The 21,182-nt window shown below is 35.3% G+C and overlaps 1 protein-coding gene across 1 annotated transcript; it reads left to right on the forward strand.

Moving 5' to 3' along the window:
* On the forward strand, positions 1–12,113 carry LOC134234920 (metabotropic glutamate receptor 3-like). The gene is made up of 9 exons (XM_062716967.1): positions 1–453; positions 5,893–6,005; positions 6,634–6,827; positions 7,044–7,257; positions 7,376–7,476; positions 9,636–9,797; positions 9,901–10,014; positions 10,150–11,349; positions 11,625–12,113. Exons 1-9 carry the CDS (start codon positions 28–30, stop codon positions 11,768–11,770), a joined length of 2,670 nt encoding a protein of 889 aa, XP_062572951.1. The 5' UTR covers positions 1–27; the 3' UTR covers positions 11,771–12,113.
* Positions 12,114–21,182: the final 9,069 nt, after the last annotated feature.

The raw sequence follows: 21,182 nt of genomic DNA on the forward strand, positions 1-21,182 counted from the left end.
AATATCTAACCCCTTTATTTTCTTGCAATGGGGTCATTGGTTTGTAGCAAAAGCGGACCAACATATCTTTATATTCCTGGAGACTTTATTCTGGGAGGACTTTTCGCCGTTCATTTTACAAAGGACGATGGATGTGATATTAAAATCGATCCCCACAGTGGAATTCAACTCTTGGATGCCACGATATTGGCGCTGTCGGAAGTCAATGTTTACTTAAAACAGAAAGGGATAACCTTAGGCTTAATAGCACATGACACTTGCTACAATATTAACCCGTCCTTGGAATTCTCTTTAGAATTTGCTCAGCAAAGTTTCTACACAAAACAGGAGGAAACCAAATACAATAGCTGTACGACAGTGACATCCAGGCGGGTGATAGGAGTAATAGGTCCAGCTACAAGTAGAGAGACTCAGTACGTGGCTAGTCTACTTGCCCTCTTCAAAATACCACAGGTAAACATGTTCACTTTCGTTTTAATAAAAAATTGAAAACAAACAGTGATCGATCTTTTAAAAAAGCCAACATACGACAAAAATATTAGAACATGGCTTATATTACAGAACTAGGGAAATTCCAGAGATGGGATACGGTTTCAAGATGGATTAAACCGGTCACACCCCCTTAAGCCCTAAATGTTGATTAAAGGGTCTAAATATTTGGTAATCAAACGCGTTGTAAAAATAAAGGGTTTTCAATTGGCATATAAACGTCAGTAAAATAAAAACCAATGATAGGTTATATTTCTTAATATTTACATTTGCAAATGTTTTCCCTTCTATATCACTATTTCACATCTCCCTAAAATACGTTCGTCATGTGACCATTAATTGATTGTTAAGTCATAAACGATCTACGTAATAACGTGACGTCATAAGATCGACGTTATCAACACATTCAATTTATACCGTTGAGTTTTGAAAAAAAAACATTATGGAATTCAAACTTTACTTAAGTACCTTACTATACGAGGGTCGTTCAAAAATTACGCGGACTGTGCTATTATTTACTCTTTCAGACGTCATATAGTTATAAAATTTCACAGAAATATGTATCTTAAAGATTCCAATAAATTTTGGGCAAATTTTCTGTATTTTAAAAAAATTCTACTAAAATTATCGGTATGTTGATATCGTTGATGGAATGGTACGGCGCACGACAAAAAAATTGAAGCAAAAGCATGCGGATTCAAAAATTTAACTCATTGATTTTCTAAAATTCGCAATATTTTTCAACAATTTTCTCAAATGTATCTTTAAATTGTTCTATTATTATGTACTTAGATTTCGGACGTAATATTTGAAGTACTAACAGAAATATAGTGATTTTTCTCTGATGCGATTCCCGTGAAAACGACTGTGAAAATGACGTTTCTTGAATTGACGGCGCACCACACTTTTATTAAAATATGTGTAATGCTCGAGATATCGGCAACATAGATCAAAAATGTGCATAATGAAACATGAAGTAAACTAGGCTACTCGTGACATTCGCCCACAAATAGCAAACTGATATTTTAGACAGTTAGAACTCTGTAAAAAGGCTATACGGGAGGACGGGAAGAAGATTATAGACGAAAAGTTCACTCTATCCGAACTGTTAAGAACGTGATTGAGAGTCACCAATATCACACTATATCTCGTAAGTAGTTTTTGGTTTAAAAAAAAAAGAATATTCTTTACTTGTTTAATAGATTTTAAGCTTGACAAGAAATGGTGTTTTGATGTTGAGTAGATGAGGTAACTCAAACTACACAGGTACTCAAGGGAAAATTTTGAGAAAATGAAAGCTCAATCACATATTTTTTATAATGCTTGTGACGTCGAAGATTTTGCTGCGCCGTGACTTAATGGTATGTCCTGAAAAATCACTCAAAATTAATACCAATTTACAACATTTTGATATGAAATTTTGAAGACCATAGAAGTAAAGATTCTTTTATATTATTTGTGAAATTTTGCCCGATTATGTCGTCAAATATTTCTTCTGTGCAACAAGTCCGCGTAATTTTTGAACGGCCCTCGTATGTAATAAATCAGCCACAAATGTAAATATAAGTAATAAGGTATCATTTTTTTAGTTTTATTGGGATGTAAAACGGGTTGGCCACGTGATCAAATCTCATGAAGCCCGATGAGATTTAATCACGTAACCAACCCATTTTACATCCCAATAAAACTAAAAAAAATGATACCTTATTTCTTAAACAAAATCATGATAACGATCCAAGATCATATTATCTTCTGACTTTAAACGAGATTGTTGAAATCCCTGTAACATCAAATTAATGTAATAATAGATTCGATATAACCCAGTGAACTTGAAATAAAAGACAAAAGAGAGTCTACCAAATCTGCTTTGTATTTAGATATTGAACTGATTATAGACGAAAAAGGCCAACTAACAACTAAATTCTTTGACAAACGAGATAACTTTGATTTTTCCATCATCAACATTTTTGTAGTAATATTCCACTTTTACCTAAATTGATGGTATGTCTCCCAACTTTTTTTAATTACGAAATGTTCCTTCTATTTGATCAATGCATGGGACTCATGGCGAATGTCGCCAGTCAGCAAGGGATGTTGATTCCTCCTGGACACATAATTGGGATTTTCGCCTGTCTGTGTTTATGAACTTTTTTACAGTATTGTAATGTTTGTTATTTTTATGAGGTTGATCGTTGTTTGTTTTCTTCACCTTTTCCACTTAAATGTAACTATATAAATAGCCTGCCTCGGCTAAAAGAAATATAATCGTACTCAGAGCTTGTTCTATAGTAGTGAATGTTTTGGAAGATGTCTACATCACATCAAGATTATAGTTAAGATTACTAAATAGATAAATAAACTTGACGATGGAAAAACAGAAATTTTATTTTCCGTTGAATTGTTATTTGGAACCTATCGTTTATAATCGAAAAATAAAACCTGTAAAATGCAACAGATATGACTTTAAAATAAAGCATTAATGATTCTCAGACGATTCTTACACGGAAATCACCTTGTTCTAAGTAATACATCATTAATTGTGTACATTTGAGATAAAACATACGGAGATAACGAACAGTATTTAAAATCAAAAACCCATTAAACAATACAAAATAGGAGCAGAGCAAACACGGACCTCCAAAACATCAGACGTGGGAACAGGTGCCATGGAGGAGTGAGCATCCCCTGCCGACCAGTCACACCAGCCGTGTGCTCCTTGTCATGATTGCGAAATAACGGGAAAATCCGTCGTCAATTCAATGTATAAATAATGAACTAACAATAAGCATGAAATACGTCAGTCAGCATTTGATTCAATGATAAATTGTATTTGCTGACAAGGTCATTGTATCGACCATAGAACTTACGAAATGATAACTTAAAACGAGACTGCTGATATTCTTGTTTCATCAACTTGTTTGTCAATAATTAACCTCGTTTTAGAAATTGTCTATACATAAACATGCTCTTGCGTATGGAATCAATTAAGATACATAAACGCCGTATGCAGGTGATGGAGGTACTATTATATTGCTGCATAAGTAAGGGAAGGTGACGATAGAAGTAAAATTAATGCAGATTTATCGTTTTAACAAATCAAGAACCTTGGAGACGGATGGAGCAGCAATGGAGGATCAAAGTTAATAGTAAAATTCCTTCACAAACAACTAGGTTATTAATAATATCAAGTAATCTCGGATGGTGCAAATTCATTTCTTTTTTGTCCCCTGCTTTCGCGAAAGCGAGGGGACATTAAATCTCATTCGTCTGTCCGTCAGTCTGTCTAGCTATCCGTCCGTCACAAAAACTTCAACCTTGCCCATAACTTTTGATTAAATGGAGCTATAACTTTCACATATGTATTTCTCATGACAAGACCTTTCTTTGGGTACCAACAGATTTGACCTTTTGACCTGACCTTGGAGTTTGACCAACTTTTACACAAAAAATCAGAACTTTTACTTTGGCAATAACTTTTGAACGATGCATATTAGGACTTTTATTTCACATATGCATTCTTTGTGGCAAGACCTTTCATTGGATACCAACAACGTTGACCTGTTGACCCTAACCTTGGAGATTTCTGCACTTATGAAAAAAAATTTTAACCTTGACCATACCTTTTGAACAGTAGGAGATAGGGCTTTCATACTTCACATATGTTATCAATGAGAAAAGTTTTTTATAGGATACAAAAAAAAAATTGGACCTTTTGACCTTGACCTTGGAGTTTGACCTACTTTAAAAAAACATACCTTGACCATAACTTCTGAAGGGTTGGGGCTAGTTCTTTTATACTGCATATATTTATTCCTTGTGAAAACATCTTTCATTGGATATCAAAAACTTTGAACCTTTGACCTTGGACTTGGAGTTTGACCTACTTTTTGAAAACTTCAACCATGGCGATAACTTTTGAACGATATATATACTAGGACTTTTATATTCTACATATGGATTCTTTCCAGCAAGACCTTTCATTGGATACCAACAACTTTGACCTGTTGACCATAACCTTGAAGATTTTCGTACTTCTGAAAAACTTTAACCTTGACAATAACTTTTAAATGGTAAGGGCTAAGGCTTTCATACTTCAGATATTGCAAAGACCTTACATTAGATACCATAAACTTTGACTCTTTGACCTTGGATTTTAATCTACTTTTAAAAAACAATCCTTGTCCATAACTTTTGAAGGGTTAGGGCTAAGGCTTTCATGTTTCAAATACTGTATACAGGGAAATATTCGCCTCCGTTTTATTTTCGCCCCTTTCGCCCTTTCATCGTTTGGGCGAATTTAAAAAGGGACGAATCAAAAATATACAATATATTTTCTTAAACAAAACTGTGACTGGGCGAATTTAAAACGGGACAAAATTGGTTGCAAGTGTGAAAGGGCGAAAATAACCCTGTATACAGTATTTAATCCTTGTGACAGGGCCTTTCATTGGATATCATTAATGACCTTGACCATCGGGTAATAATATATTTCATTTGCATTTAAGAAAAGTTGAATCTTCGCTATGTTGCCATATGGGTCATCAGTGTTTCACAAACCCATCTTGTTCCTTATATTGAGAAGAGATATGGCTTTCATATTTGACATGTGCATTACCTGTGACAATATATTTCCAAGCATGCTATGATTTCTGACCCTTTGATCTTGACCTTCACGATTGACATTATTTAAAAAAAATCAACTTCAGTAATAATTTCTAAATGACATATGATAAGGCTTTCATATTTGAGACAAAATTTCATAAAAAATGACATCTCACCCACAAAAACACCGAAGGCGGGGGAGCACAATTCTTTGAATTTGCTTGTTTCAAATTATGGTTCGTGGGGTTTTAGTAGGTTTGTACCAAAGCACAGCACCACCCCAAAAAGTTTTTTCATAAGCCAAAAGCCTCCAAATGTCTAGATTTCATCTGGACAAATCAGGCCAAAAGGGGGGAGAGAAAGAAATTGAAAAGGGTCACTATATATTGGAGAAAATTATTCTTATTGGTAATATTAATGAACAATTTCTAAGCGTTTTCTTTCAAATACAAGAAAAAATAATGAATACTCATATAAATAGGCAAGAAACCAAGTATAATGAAGTGTTCCAATGCATAGCCCCTGATGTATGTAGTGTTGGAACACAATAGGAAATTCTTTCATGGTGACAAAAAAGGGAAATAATCTTTTGATAATCTTAAGATTAACAGTCAGAAGGAGACGAATCTGCCGAGCATTGTGATCCATGAACCTTTTGTTTGAAATGTGGTAAAAAAAAATCTATTTTGCATTTTAATTGAAGTTTTCTTTTTTAATTTTAACGTTCATTTGTTTCAAGGCATAATTACTTTATTATTAAATTAATCAAAGTTAAAATCCGAAATGTTTTTATTACTATAGATAAGTGGCACGGCTACTTCTTCAGTACTTAATGATCGACAAAAGTACAAGTATTTCAAACGAACAGTACCATCGGACACGTATCAGGCCAAGGGGATTGTTCAGCTTCTCAGGTACGAGTACAAGGATTTTACTTGATTCGGTCAAATGACAGAAATGCCCGGAAAAATTATTTGCCTGGTATTGACCTTCCCCTTTACCTAGAAAACATTCTCAAAAAAACCATTAAAACGAAATAGATGGGGAGCAGAGCAATCACTTAAAAATAAAAGGTAGCTTGTGTACTTAAGTTTGTTATCCGATTTATAACTGGACTTTTCTTTTTAGAAATTTTAGAAAATTATTAATATTATTGTATTGAATGCCTTGCTTTCCATACACTTTATAAGCAAATTACCTGTAGACTTTTATGGTATAAAAACGATATTTAGACTAAAAAAACTTATGAATATTATAATTCGAAATAAAAACACAACATAAAACCTAATAGAAATTAGTGACATTTTAAGTTATATTAGTATGCAACATACTCTATATAGCATAGTATTTGTATGACAAACAAATCATATTCAATTGTAACGTAAGATTTTTCCTTTTTGAAAAAAATACGCATTTTACAATATATACCTAAAATTCCCTTATATTCGGAGTTCTTTTCTTTGCAAGTTGATCTCATATAGATTTTGACTATTGGACTTCATCTTCCTTTGTTTATGAAATTCATTTTTTTTTTTACTGTAGAGCAAATGGATGGGTGTATGTTAGCATTCTCTACGAAGATTCTAGCTATGGAAAATATGGCTACCATGATATTAAAAGGTTTGCACGACAAAACAAAATATGTATTGGATATGAGAAGCAAACCTCGTCGGACATGACTGATTACGAGATCACCGAAGTTTTAACAGATCTTAGATCAAGAAAGAATGCAAAAGGTACATTAATCCATTTGTATTCAATGTTCTTTTAATAATGTATATATGAGAAAGGTAAATATGGTAACAACTAAATTGTAAATATGTAATTTTATGTAATATTAATAAGATTTAACCAAATTGATTCTAAGTTGTAGAACTTATTTTTGGACAGCGCATTCCCTTTTTAGAAATAAATAAAAGATTAAAACTGTTAGTTATTTCATTTTATTTTAGGAAAAATAGTTGTAGTCCTGTTTATGCTGAATCAAATTGCATACAAAATTATCCGCAAAATTCATAACATGCGCATTGAAGACTTTATCTGGATCGTAAGTGACGGATTAACTGGGCTTGATCCCCCGGTTGGGCTAGAAAATATCATGGACGGAGCTATTGGATTAACCCTCCAAACTTCTGAATATCCAGGATATGTACAATACGTCAATACGTGAGATAATATTTCCTCCTCTCGTAATTACATTTCTAAGAAAACATTATTGATTTTCAAAAACATTGGACAATCTATATGATTATCTTCTTCGTAAATATCATTGTCCTAATTACAGAAAAACTACAGAAACAAATCCTGATCCATGGTATTCAGAATTCTTACATCAATATTACCCAAACTGCACAGCGGGAAACTGTGGGCGAATTAATAGCACTGGTAAATAGCGTAAATAAGAACAATTATTTATTATCAAAGAAATGAATTTATTATTATTAGTAGTCGTAGTAGTAGTAGTAGTAGTAGTTTTATTGTAAAATTTGATATAGCTTAATAAAACAGTTACTTTAAAGCGCTTAAAAAATTAGAATAAATATTGAATAAATCAACAATCATCAAACACTTGATAGAGAAATTAACGGATTTAAAATTTGATCCTTACGTATTAAAACACTTATGATTAGAAAAAGGTGCTTCATTCGAATATCTTAACGAAATAGAAGATCCCAAACAAAGGTCAACAAATAACATTAAAACTACCTACCGATTTTACAGGTTAAAGATAAAACATATAATCAAATATATGACTTTGCAGAAAAGGCGAATTGGAATATCTGCAATGCATTTTATAATTGCAAATTGATCAACAATTATATTTTAGGTTTAAAAACGATAGGTATCCAGGCAATCAGAGAAATTGTCACGATTTTTATACTTGTTGGTATTTTTAGGTCACCTGAGTAACTCAGGTGACCTATTGCTATCCGTTTTCGTCCGTCTTCGTGTGTCGTGTGTCGTGCGTCGTGCGTCGTGTGTTAACATTTGAACATTTTCAGCTTCTTCTCCGAAACCACTGAACCAATTTCAACCAAATTTTATATACAGCATCTATGGATGAAGGGGAACAAAAACTGTGAATTTTATGGTCCCAGCACCCCTGGAGCCTGAGGGGTGGGGCCAAAACCACTAAAATTATTGCAATATTTAAAAAACCTTCTTCTTTACTCCTGGACATCAAGCAGGCAAACTGTTGGCATGAATGTAATGAGCATTGAGTCCTCTACCAAAATTCTGAAATTCATGGCCCCAGGGTCAGGGGTTCTAGTGCTAGGGCGGGGCTATGTAGATAATATAGTGAAAATGCATGATTTCTTTGAAAATCTTCTTCTCTGCTCCTGGGTATTAAGTAAACTAACTAAGTACAAAGTTATAATGAGCAAGAGTGCCTCTTCCAAAATTGTGAATTTTATGGCCCCAGGGTCAGGGGTTCTGGTGTTAGGGCGGGGCTCTATTGATTATATAGTGAAAATGCATTTATTCTTTGAAAATCTTCTTCTCTGATTCTGGGTATTAAATAAACTAACTAAGTACATAGTTTTGATGAGCAAGAGTTCCTCTTCCAAAATTGTGAATTTTGGGGCCCCAGGGTCAGGTGTTCTGGTGTTAGGGCGGGGCCCTATTGATTATATAGTGAAAATGCATTAATTCTTTGAAAATCTTCTTCTCTGCTCCAGGGTATAAAATAAACTATGTAAGTACATAATTATGTTGAGCAAGAGTGCCTCTTCCGAAATTGTGAAGTGGTTTTATATCCCCCCCCCCTTCCTGGGTCGGGGGGTGGGGGTATATAGTCTGAAAATAAATTAATGCTTTGTAATCTGCTCTTTGGTATAAATCAACCATTTCATGATAAAATTTGCAAAATTTTGAAATATGTGGCCCCAAGGTCAGTGGTTCCTTTGGGATGATGTGCACAACTGGTTATAAAGCTGAAGTGCATTTTCTCTTTGTTACTGTGATCTACCTTTGGGTATTAAGTAAATGGAGTAAGCATGCTAAGTCTATAATTATGATAAGCAATGGTGCCTGATTTAAAATTGTGAATTGCGAATTTCATGGCCTCTGGTTTAAAACACAAACCAAATTTAATTGTTTGAAAGTTGTTGCACAATACTCACGTGACCTATAAGGCCCGTGGACCTCTTGTTTGTCTTCTATTTCCGTCATATATTCTATAGTACATAGTGTAAAAGGCATTTATTATCATTGCAAGACACCACAAATAACTTTGTATTTCATATCATGTTAATAAGCATTGGTATCTAAGCCTGGGTTCAAGAAAATCTTATTTCACTAAAACTGTATTATTTTTCCCCTTTTATAGGGTACAAATGTCAACTTTTTAAAAACCTTTACTAAGACTTCCAAAAACATTGAATCTTATAAAGATGAATGAAATGAAAATTGTTGCAGGAAAAAAAATTCATTTTCAATCTTCATTTTGATGCATTTAAAATTAAATATTGATTTTTGGAGTTATCCCTCCTGGCTGAGGATCGGATATCCTTGAAAAAAATCTTACTGTTTATTCTTGTTAGGTATCCCGTACATCATCAGCGTCCGGGATGCTGTTTACGCATTTGGCAATGCCATTCTAAACATTCATACAGCTATGTGTCAGAATGAAACTGGAGTATGTGAAGAAATCAAAGAAAATTTAACAGGAGATCTGTTGTTAGAATACCTCGAGAAAAGCAAAAGTGAGAACACAAATTTCAAGTTTTACAATGTAAACAAATCAACATAATATAAATCAGAGACATTTCTGTTAAGAAAAATAATGCATTTAAATTTCAATAACAGATCCGTTTAACACTTCATTCCATTTCGTTGATGGGGTTGAAGGACCGGCTAGATACAGCATCCTACAGTATTCAAGGAAAGGAGACAACTTCAAATGGACTGAAATAGGAAAATGTATTGCATTTATAATTTTATATCATATTCCCTCAAAAATAATTAACATCGTAACATAAAATTAAGAAAACATAGTTCCTTGATTCAAGATTTAAAATACAATCATCTTAAATGACATTAATTCTATTAATTAAGTTGTAGGAGAGGAATTGACACTCGATGCTGTCAAATCACAGGTGGCCTGTTCTGTAGAATGCCTTCCGGGCTACATGAAAAGGATAATAGATATGTGTTGTTGGGACTGTACACCTTGTCCTCCAGGATCCATCACTAATTCATCAGACCCTTACATCTGTACAGACTGCTCACACGGATACACTCCAAATGAAGACAAAAGCGAATGTATACACATCCCAGTATCTTACTTTTCATACGGAAATCCCTTTTCCATTGCAATTCTTGTATTGTGTGTTTTGGGTTCGGTAATATGCATTGTTGTTTCCGTTGTATTTATGCAAAGAAGAAATACGCCTGTACTAAAAGCTACTGGTTTTGAAACCAGCATGGTTATGCTTGCTAGCATTCTTATGTCATTCATATCCCCCTTTATTTTACTGAATTATCCTTCTTCTTTCTCTTGTGCACTATCTCGCTTACTTATCGGTATGAGTTATACTATGGCGTATTCTTCCGTCCTTTCTAAGCTAATTGTTTATAAGAGAGCGTTCGATGTGAGATCTGGTATCAAACAACAAGCAGCAAAAGGCCATCACTTACCGAGACCTTACATTTGCACCATGATGACGGCTTTGCTACTTTCTCTTGCACTATCAGCTGTTCAGCTTCTTGCGATAATTTTCTGGTTGTTTATAGATACTCCAGAACATACGATAACGTACGATCTTACGTCATATCCTCCCGCCGGTCACCGTACGTGTAAAGACTATAACAACTTCAATTATTTCCTTCTTCTTTTCTGGCCCTTTCTCTTAATGATTGCATGCCTTGTCCTCGCCATTAAAACAAGAAAACTCCCTGACGGTATGAACGATTCACGTGAAATCATGTATTGCTCTTTCACTTCTTTTGTCATCTGGTTAGCATTTGTACCTCTATATGCTTTCTCAGCAACTAACGCTGCACGAGTTATCTCCCTTTGTGTTTCATTGTTCATTCATGCCACCGTTTTCCTCGGTTGTCTTTATTTAACAAAGATCTACATCGCGGTCTTCAGACCAGAGAAAAACAACAAAGAACGCGTAATGAGAAGCACTGCTAACAGCCCTAGCAAGACACAAAACACGTATAGCGGTACCCATGATAGCAATGGTCTACAGAAGAGAAAAACAGAAGATTCTCATTCTTACAATTTCACGATAGAGGTATCTCATAATGGTAGGTGTTGTTGAGGTTTTGATAAATTTACTGAATTTAAGATATTTATTTGGATAATTTTGAATTTTAAATTCTTATTTCTACTTTCATTCTTGATAAGTATATATATTTTATTCAGAATCTGACTACTAGTATAAATATTTTACAAAAAATTGCTTTTAAGATGTTTTATCGACAAGTAACATTGAAATACATTTAGCAGAGAAAAAATATACAAATAACAGCAAATATCTTTAAGTTTCCTACATTTTCACATCAGTTTCTCTTGATTTCAGATGAGTTGGAAAATGGACAAGGCGTCATTTTCTCAACAAATAAAATGTGTTCGTCGAATTTAAAAAACGATATATTGGATGCAGTAAATGAAATTGATGACGTTGTCAAATTTAGCGAAAACCCACTGTACAACTCTAATGCCTAGAGTTCTGTATTGGTGAAGAGTTCCAACTCTCTTCACCCAACGTGTCATCCATCAGAGTCATTCAAAGACAAAAAGAGGAGTTATTTGAGACTTTAAATAGGATGCAGAATTTAATAAGATAAGAGAAATATCTTTGTCCATTTTGATCTATAGAGATTAGAGAAATGCATATTGTACCTTCTGTAAACATTTTCAGAAAAAAAATATTAAGAGAAGAGATAAGTAATACTTTATGAAAAACAATCTAACTGGATTATAAGGACTATATATTGTAATCAATTATCGCTCATATTTCATATTCTGTTGCAAGCAAACCCTCTGTGTTTAAATAAATTCTCTAGAATTATAAGTGTATCACTACGATCTCCGATTAAGTATAGATGTAGATGGATGGAGTTCCATGGTAGATCGGAATAGCAATTATACATTTAAATCTTTGGTCCTCAAATTAACTTGTGATTTTTATCATAGATTCACCTACGTATATGTGATTTTATGGTTATATCATATACATAGTATTGTATCAGCCCTGATACAGGCGTTTTGGACTAGGCGAGACAGCGCCTGGGAACTAGGACTGTCTCGCCCTCAGGGCCTAAATATTTAGGATATCATACTGCTGTTTTGATCTCGTCCTTGGTATCAGTCCGAGCGGTTGGTATCGGCCCTAGCCCTGAGGGCTCGGGCCGAGACCATCCGAGGGCTGATACTATGGACGAGATCAATGCAGTGGTGTAAGGTTTTTATATCATATTGAAATTTGAAACTATTTTGAGTACTTATTTTAGCAAGAGCTCCTTTAACTTTCTAAATATCAACTGTTTAATAATTTTTTTTGTTTATTTAGATAAGTGTTGTCAATCTTCGGTCACATGATATATCTTCCGCGATCGTTTTATCATCAAGATAAATTATTTTCAATTTCCAAGCAACAAAAAAACTATTTGATATTCGCTTTTTCTCGTAAATATTTTTCTATTTTTACAGTTATGTACACTAAAATATGCTGTTTTAAAGTGATTTTATATTCAAAACTCAAATTTAGAGGCAGTACTAAATTTAGCCAGAGTTCCTGTTTCTATCTAAATATATTTTGATATTTACATTCGTTTCTTTTACTACGCCAGCTGTGATATTGATTTGAATACCATTTTTTGTGTAGAAATATACACAAAGAATCGCGCTAACATGATGTCCCATTTCATGGAATATGCCTTCAAATCAAGTCTGTGTAATTAAGACACCATAACTCACACAAAACTTAAAACCATTCCTTAAATATCTGCTTCATAAAATCCGATATGTCACATTGGATACTTCACACCTGTTATGAAGTTTTCTCTTCAGTTCAGTTCGGTGTATCCTTACGAAGCCCATTTACATAAAACATTGTCAGGTGTAATTCATTTATCAAGTTTATATATATTGCATGGTTGACTAATGGTGTAGTGTTTTCAATCTCCGCTTACATATTATATCTTAAAGTTAAGGCTAGGGTTTGGCTTTTGGCCATTTTTAAAGTATTTTACAGGATATAGAGAGAATTACACATTTCATGACGTCGTAGGATATTACCTCGAAAGAAAATTACGTCATATTAAAAGGAAATACTGAGTCAGTGTGGGTTCAAATGATAAATATTGCATTGTCAACCCAAAACATGATGCACAGTTTCATATTTCAGAAATTCACAGGGCTAGTAAAAGCCCTTAGTGGCTCTTGCTCTTTCGGCGATCTTAACATGGTACTCTGAGTCACTGATCAGAAAAGGATATTTTTTGTGCCAACAGCTACAGCAATATGGGACCTCGATTTATGCGGTGTCATCTGAAGGACAGATCTTCACGTCCTGTGCGATTCCCATTCCGATTGTTAACTTAACCCACGACTCTAGAACAAATGCTCTCAGTAACCACTGTACCTCGCCGACGACACCACGATGCAGGAAAACATAGGAAGTGTTCGTTGATTTGACAATAATTATTTGCCCTTATAGATAAAAAGAAATAGATATAAAGTGTTCTTTTTAACTATACCTGTAAATAGTTTCATCTTTAACAGCAGACCAAAAAGAGTTAAAAAGTTTCTTTACAGTCAGAAAAACATATCTTTATTGAAATAAATATATCCAGGATGATCTATCCAAGGGTTTGTATCTCTTCTTAGACGAATCGTTTGTATTTCATAGGACCATTACAAATGTTGTTACCTTCACAATTCATGCACTTTTGTTTGACTCGATTTGATACTGATGTATGTCTGCTAAAGTTTTCTTAAAGTTTCGGTTATTCGTTTAAAAACTGAGGACTGTTTTTTTTTTTTTTTTTTTTGATGTTGATAACGGTGAGTAAGTAGGTTAGTAAATTTTGTTTATAGTGGACTTTCTACAGATTACAAAGAACATGAGCTTTAAAGCTCTTTTACCGACTAGAACATAGAAGCGCATAACATGTAATAAAAAAAATGCATATATAACTACATACAAGTGAAAAGTTCACATATTTAAATTTAACGTAGACAGTATGACATGAACTTTAATAAAACACTAGAATGTAACAAAAACACTGTTCAGATTGTCTCTCTGGTAAAGGCCAAAGTCATCTTAGCAATCTTATAAAATATTCCAACAAGACTAATAAGGGTATGCACACAAGGTGTAAATTAAGCAATGGAAAAATCCTTCATATCAGTTATCTAAAGAAAAGAAGTTTTAAATATTTTTTGTGAAAAATATTTTTGGTTGAAATGGGGCCTAAATGAACACTTATCACGTTTTATTTTTACAAAATGTTCATGTTCACTTATATAACTTAAATAAGATTATTCCCACATATCATAAAAATGAATAAATATTAACCAAGTATAATTTTCTGATCACAAAGTCAACTTGATCTGTGAAATGTGTTTTTAGACTACATGTACATTGAATGTTGTCAAGGCATATTATACCCTCTCTTTCACACATGAATGCATTCAAATGATCACACGGTCTATCGTTGAACTGGCCATCATAAAACATGTCTACACAATCTTTATTCGGAGTGTTTCCATCGGGATTTCCAGGTGACCAGTTCAAGGATCCTACTCGAGTGTTCCAATGTTCCCAAACAAAGGTGCCTTCCTCCTCCATATCATTTGCTCCGGTCCACGTGGTACAGGAATACCAATTATCACTGCAGGCTTATGAAGAAATCGTTGAAAACTTTGTTTTAAATTCAAAGAAATTTATAAACAAAAAAGTCTAATTTCTTTCAGTCAAAATTATGCAAAGTTTAATTGTTTTTGTGTCGTTATAAAAACTCTAACTTTGAAATTATTTGAAAAGAAATATGTTTGAAATATTTTCAGTAAACTTACAAATGTTCTTTAGTACATTCTCTGTGATCCATTTATTTTCCTCCTCATGGTTAACTTCTACAAGGTAAAAATAACAGATCCTGCAGAACTTCTAAAAACAATTTGTATGCAAATGGCATGGTGAAATGTTTTGCTAGTAATAAAACCTTTCAAAATAAATATTGTTTAAAAATTCAAAGGAATACAAAGTTAGCTATCCAAAAAAATTCAACACTGCTATTCTTTGGGAATTTTAATATAAAGAACAATTGATTTTATGCTTGAATCACGATATCAAAATCAATTTTTTATAAACATAACTTTTTTTTTAATTTCCAAAGGAAAATTAAGATATAAAATTTTTTCAGTATAATGAAAATGGTGAAGATAATTAAGAGTGATAAAAAAAATACATAAATAAAAATGCATATGAAAGATTGATTGTTTGATTATTGTTGTTTTAAGCCGAGTCGGCAATAGTTCAGCCATACGTGTAATTTTGCGGTAGGAATTTAAATACTGTATAAACGGTTTTGAAAGTCTTGTATTCGCATTCAAGGTTATTAAAACGATCACAGAATTTACGAGATTCTGAACTGAAACGAGGATATTGAAATCCCCTGAACATATTAGCGCACCTCGGTTTAAAATTCTTACCCAGAAAATGATTTTAAGTATATTTAATAAGAGTGAAGTCATAAACCCAATACGCAGATGATTGTTGAATACTATCACATAAGTAAGCAATTTTGACGAAAAAATGACTATGGAGAAACTGGAGAAATCTTATTTGTCATTTAATTTCGACATACATGTGACCAAAACTCAATTGAGAACCTCATCTGCGCCAAACTTTCATGTAAACATATTTTTCTACCTCACACCAAAAGTATAGGTGATGATATTCAATATTGTGTGGCGGTCAGCCGGGTTCGATCGCCGGTGGCTAGATAGCTCAGTTGGTAGAGCACCTGACCGGAGTTTCAGGGGACCCGGGTTCGAATCCCGGTCTGGTTAGCTGCATTTTCTCCTCTCCCGTTACATTTGGTGCCGTGCCATGCCCTGGAACCGACAGGTGAAAGGCCTGTCAGGGATGAGCCTGGGTTGGGATCTTTGGAGGGCCAAAGACCTTTAAGGAGGGAGGAATGTGGCGGTCAGCCGGGTTCGATCGCCGGTGGACAGATAGCTCAGTTGGTAGAGCACCTGACGGGAGTTTCAGGGGACCCGGGTTCGAATCCCGGTCTGGTCCGCTGCATTTTCTCCTCTCCTGTTACAATTGATACAAATGATTCTGTTTTTAAACTTGCACAATTCCCAATGCATTCATCTTAAACTTAAGAAAACAATATGCTTACAATGTTTTTATCATTTAATTATACAGTAAAATAGATGTAATTGTTATTTTAGGATTTATTTTCTCCTGAAGTGTATTATACGAGTATTTATGCCTACCCTCTCGGGTTTGGTAAATAATGTAAACATGTGTTATCATTTTCAAAACCCTCTTTCCATTTAAAATATAGTTTATTCATAATGTATGCATATGATTGAACAGAAGGCATAAATACCTGCATCGTCCTCTTACTTTTGCAATTTTCTGAGCTAAAGGCTCGGTAGCTTGAAGAAAAAGTTTACCATCGTCGCTTCCTGAGTTAAAGGTGCACTGCTTAGTCGGTAGCATGTTCCTTTGACGATGTTACGAATCCATCCCGTTACATATTCTACAGAAAATGGAATATTTTGATCTTATACAATACAACCCAGGGTAAATCCCCGAACACCCATGATTGGACATGATTAATAACTAATATTATTTCCTTTGCACACATTGTCGTATCTGTGCGGTTGTCCCGTGGTACGACCTACTAACAAGGTGATGTCAGATGGCGGGACGGTCGCACGGGCCTCTTTTCACCCATGATGGCGAAGAGGGCAGACGGTTGTAAAAGACGGTGAGTCAGCCTGGGCAGAACCCACCCCGGCCTACAGATTGAATTGTATACTATACGTTAATACATATATATAGTTAGCTCAACACCGATAGTTACTTTACTGGCGCCCAATTCGCTGAGTGAGGGGTGATATTTGGAAATGTCTTTTTCTTGATAGAATTCTGATTTAAATCAACTGGAATCAATTTGTGTTTGTATTTATAGCAAGTGATTGATAATTGATTTGATTTATTTGACATTTATTTTGTGTATTTATATCTTGTATGGATATGTCTTTGTAGGGAGCCGCGTCGGCCTTAGGTCTGGGAAGTATCCCGGCTGTCACGCGGGCAAATGACACTCCTCACACCCAGGGTAGGGTGGGGGATACCCCAGGGAAGGGTGTTATTCACGTTATGTATATAGCGGGAGCTTCACATCCCGTCACACACCTCCTGATCAGTAAATGTCAGGCCGTATTCGAGGTGGGTCCCTCTGTACTTACGCCCGGCCTGCACTCGGGCATCCCCAGGGGAAGGGGAGTTTGTCACGGAAAGAGGTAAGGTTTTCCCAGCCCAAGTTTAGCTCACCAGGGATGATGTCTACTAATTCCCTCGAGTCCTCTTTAGGTAGCCTGTGTAGGTGTAGCTCACCTGGCAGCACTGTGGGTAGTAGCCCACCTAAATACGAATGCAGTGAGATTCCCTGGACTTCAGATATTGAATCGTATTTTTTAGGTCATGTGCGCCTGGCTAGTAGCCAGCCTGTCCTTGTGGGAGACACAGCTAACCAGGAGGGGTCCTGCCAATAAAGGATTTAGACCAAGCCGCTTAAGTGAGGAAGTACACTCCACCCCAAACCCCGCCCTTCCACCTTACACACCATTTGAGGATGAACAGTCTGAGAGGCCCATGTGGCCTGAACCGCTCACCTACAAATGCGATTGGACGCCTGAGAGGCCTATGAGGCCTGCACCACTCACCGCCAAATACGACCAACAGTCTCAGAGGCAAATGATGCCTGAACCATTCAGTTCCGAGTTTGATAGTGGGCCTGTTCACCCTACAGAGCTCACGTGGAACCCTGCGCCTACACAAACTCAGCCTTAACTTGCAGACTTTAGTGCGCCCTTTCTCCCCGGGGATGATTTGCAACCCCGGAACTCCATGTCAGACACTATGTCTACTCCAGCCCCTGTAAATGCTGGAGTGTCCCCCGTGTTGATGCAGTCAGGAATCGACTAGCAGCCTGGTCTTGTGGCCTTTCGATACTGGGGCGACTGTTGTCAGAGCTCAGCCTGCACCAGTATATGCGACTTCTAGAAACACACCTTACCATGCGTCCCCACCTGCTTACATCAATTATTGGGGTGGGCATGCCCAACCCCCAATCGTTGATCCACCTCAGTCTGTGTTTTACCAAGGTGAGGATATCCCGGCCACACCCCATAGTATACCTTTGCCCAGTGCCTTGCATCACCAGGGTCTTCCCGTGTCTATGACGTGTAGCCCTCAGGTATTATGTCAAAACCAACTGGAAGGCATTTTTGCACAAATTTATCAGGTTGTCTCGCAGTCAGCTATGGACCGGTTCTGTTTTTCCTGGAAGGGACAGCAAGCAAGTATTACACCTTGCTGTTAGAAACAACTACCCAGATCCCCCTAGGTGAGATTCTTCAGAGATTTAAGAAGCGCTTTTGCTCCTCTGTCCCTGATCTTACGCATCAACTCAATTTCCAGTCAGCTAACCAGAATCCTGGAGAGGCCCTTCAACAATGGGCAGAGAGGATGCTGCCTTGGCGACACGGGCTTTTCCGTTCGTGTCCGACGTGCACACTCATACTATCCCCAAGTTGTGTTATGGAGCCGAGGACCGGGACGCAGGCCTTTATGCCCTGGACGGGCACCCCCGGAAGGTGGAGGAAGCTGTAGAGAGGATGCAATATTTGCAGCACTCCCGGTTACATAGGCCTTAGACCAAGTTTTCAAGCTATTAACAAAAAGTCGATTAAACACGTCTACAGTCTCGTTTCAAATTATCATTCTGCACGTTTTAATTGCTTGGTCATTATTACACAAAGAATTGTCTTTGAATATTTTTTTTCTGTTTGCCTGATCATGACAAGGAGCACACAGCGGGTATGACTCGGAGCAGGCTTTAGAGTAGCAAATCAATATGGTAAAGTAAATATCATCTGCATATGATAGCAGAATATAACTACACAAACAACGAAATTTGACAATGAAAACCTGAAGTTCTCTTGTTTGGCATGTGTTGTGATATTTTAGAAGAAAAAGACATTGTTGGCAAACTAACAACTAAAAGCTTTGATAAATGTGATGATTTAATTTTTTAATATATTAATTTAAAAAAAAATAATTACCTGCATATTCAGTATGTATTACAGACCACAAAGTTGATTTGTTACTCAAAAGTGTGTTAATAGTTTTTGAGAGGTAGTAAATCGTTCCATCTGTTTTCTCTTGAAAAAATTGCTGCTAAATAATTATAAAGATTTTGAAACGGAAAAAAAAATATAAAAATTAAAAAGAATAATAAAAAAAAAATAAAGTGATACATGATTGTTTGTTTTTTGTTTAACGGCCCTCTAGAGAATTTTGTACTCATATGGAGACGCCACCACTTGCCTATGGGGGGCTTTAAATTTAAAATTATACTCGGCACTCAGGGCATTTGAACAGTAGGATCCAAAGGGTTATTTTCGTTCAAACTCCCACTGTGACAAGGGACCTCGGTTTATACGGTCAAAGGATCGGTTTCTGCGTCCCAGGTTGGATTCAAACCCGCAAGTATGGATCAGCTCTTTACCCTGCTACTAAAGAACATATGCTCTATAACTGAGCCATGCGGGCGACAAATTAATATAAGAAATTGTATATTTTTCACATTTAAAAAAAATTGGTTATTTTTTATTCGATATCTAAAAGAAGCATTAATGGACTTTTGCGAGAACCACTAACTTTTAAAGTTGACGGCTTACTTTGACATTTAAACCTGTGTTATATACGGAGGTAAAGAATTGATAAAAGATATGAAAAACATTCATACTGGTTATAATTATGGTTTTAGGGACGCTTACATTATTTATAAACGCAAGGAAGAATTGGAGAAAGGAAAAAAACATCCCGGAAGGAAAACTTGGCAGGAGTTTGTCAAGGTGGGAAAGAAGGTGGTCGAGGGTAGGATTGTTGCCGCTCCTTTCCTAGGCAAATTAATACTAGATTTGGAATGGCTTTGAATGGCCCATTTTTATCGTTTTATTAACTGTTAAGCTAAATATTAATATCGCAAAAGAGCTTCCGTATAATTTCCAGGTGTAAAAGTAAACCGTCGAATGTAAAAGTCAACGCTTCTCGCAAAAGTCCAATAAGAAGCAATGTTTGAAAGATTGCAATACCAGTATGTAGAAAAAAAATTACTATAAAATAGTTTATTAAAAATAATATGAATCTACTATGTGGAAAGAATTGAAGGCATTGCTTGGTATGATCAAACATTTTGGATAGTTCAAAGCCATTTACCACTTAATTTTTTAATTGAAACTACGGTATGTCCTTGCAACTTTATAATTTCTCTATAACCTTCATGTAATACACATTAGGCCTATATGATTTTTCACGTGACTTCATTTTTACAAGGTGACCAAACCAAATTCAATACACAGTTATACTGTGATATGTCAATTGACATCAAAGTCAAGTGATAACTATAATAGCTTTCGAAAAAAAAGTTTAAATTATTATCTATTTATGATTTTCTTTTCAGTAAGCATTTGCAATGCTGGATTTTAATATCTGACATCAGTATGAAGCCTGACGTTCATTTTCAGTTTCACGCACACATTTGTATTCAAAAGGTGAAAAAACGACCCCTCGAAATTCCAGAGGTGGGATCAGGTGTCTTGGAGGAGTAAGCATCCTCTGTTGACCGGTCACATCCTTCTTATGTATTGCTCAGGTTGACAGAACTTTCTGTAGTCAATTCAATTTTTGTTTGTTTGTTTGTTTTTTTATTAGACATTATATAATTCTGATGATAAAAATATACTTCCTTGCAACAATTTCTTTTTCTACGTATATCTATATCCTACATCAATATATCTTATTCGGTTTTATAGTTACAAG

This window comes from Saccostrea cucullata, unplaced genomic scaffold, assembly GCF_032062105.1.
Source record: "Saccostrea cucullata isolate Sc308-1 unplaced genomic scaffold, CSIRO_AGI_Scuc_v1 ctg22016, whole genome shotgun sequence".
Taxonomy (NCBI): domain Eukaryota; kingdom Metazoa; phylum Mollusca; class Bivalvia; order Ostreida; family Ostreidae; genus Saccostrea; species Saccostrea cuccullata.

Coding starts and splice junctions, on each gene's coding strand:
- LOC134234920 (XM_062716967.1), top strand. CDS start 28: ATGGGGTCATTGGTTTGTAGCAAAAGCGGACCAACATATCTTTATATT. Junction 7,258..7,375: donor TATGTACAATACGTCAATAC/GTGAGATAATAT, acceptor TCCTAATTACAG/AAAAACTACAGAAACAAATC. Junction 9,798..9,900: donor ATACCTCGAGAAAAGCAAAA/GTGAGAACACAA, acceptor TTTCAATAACAG/ATCCGTTTAACACTTCATTC.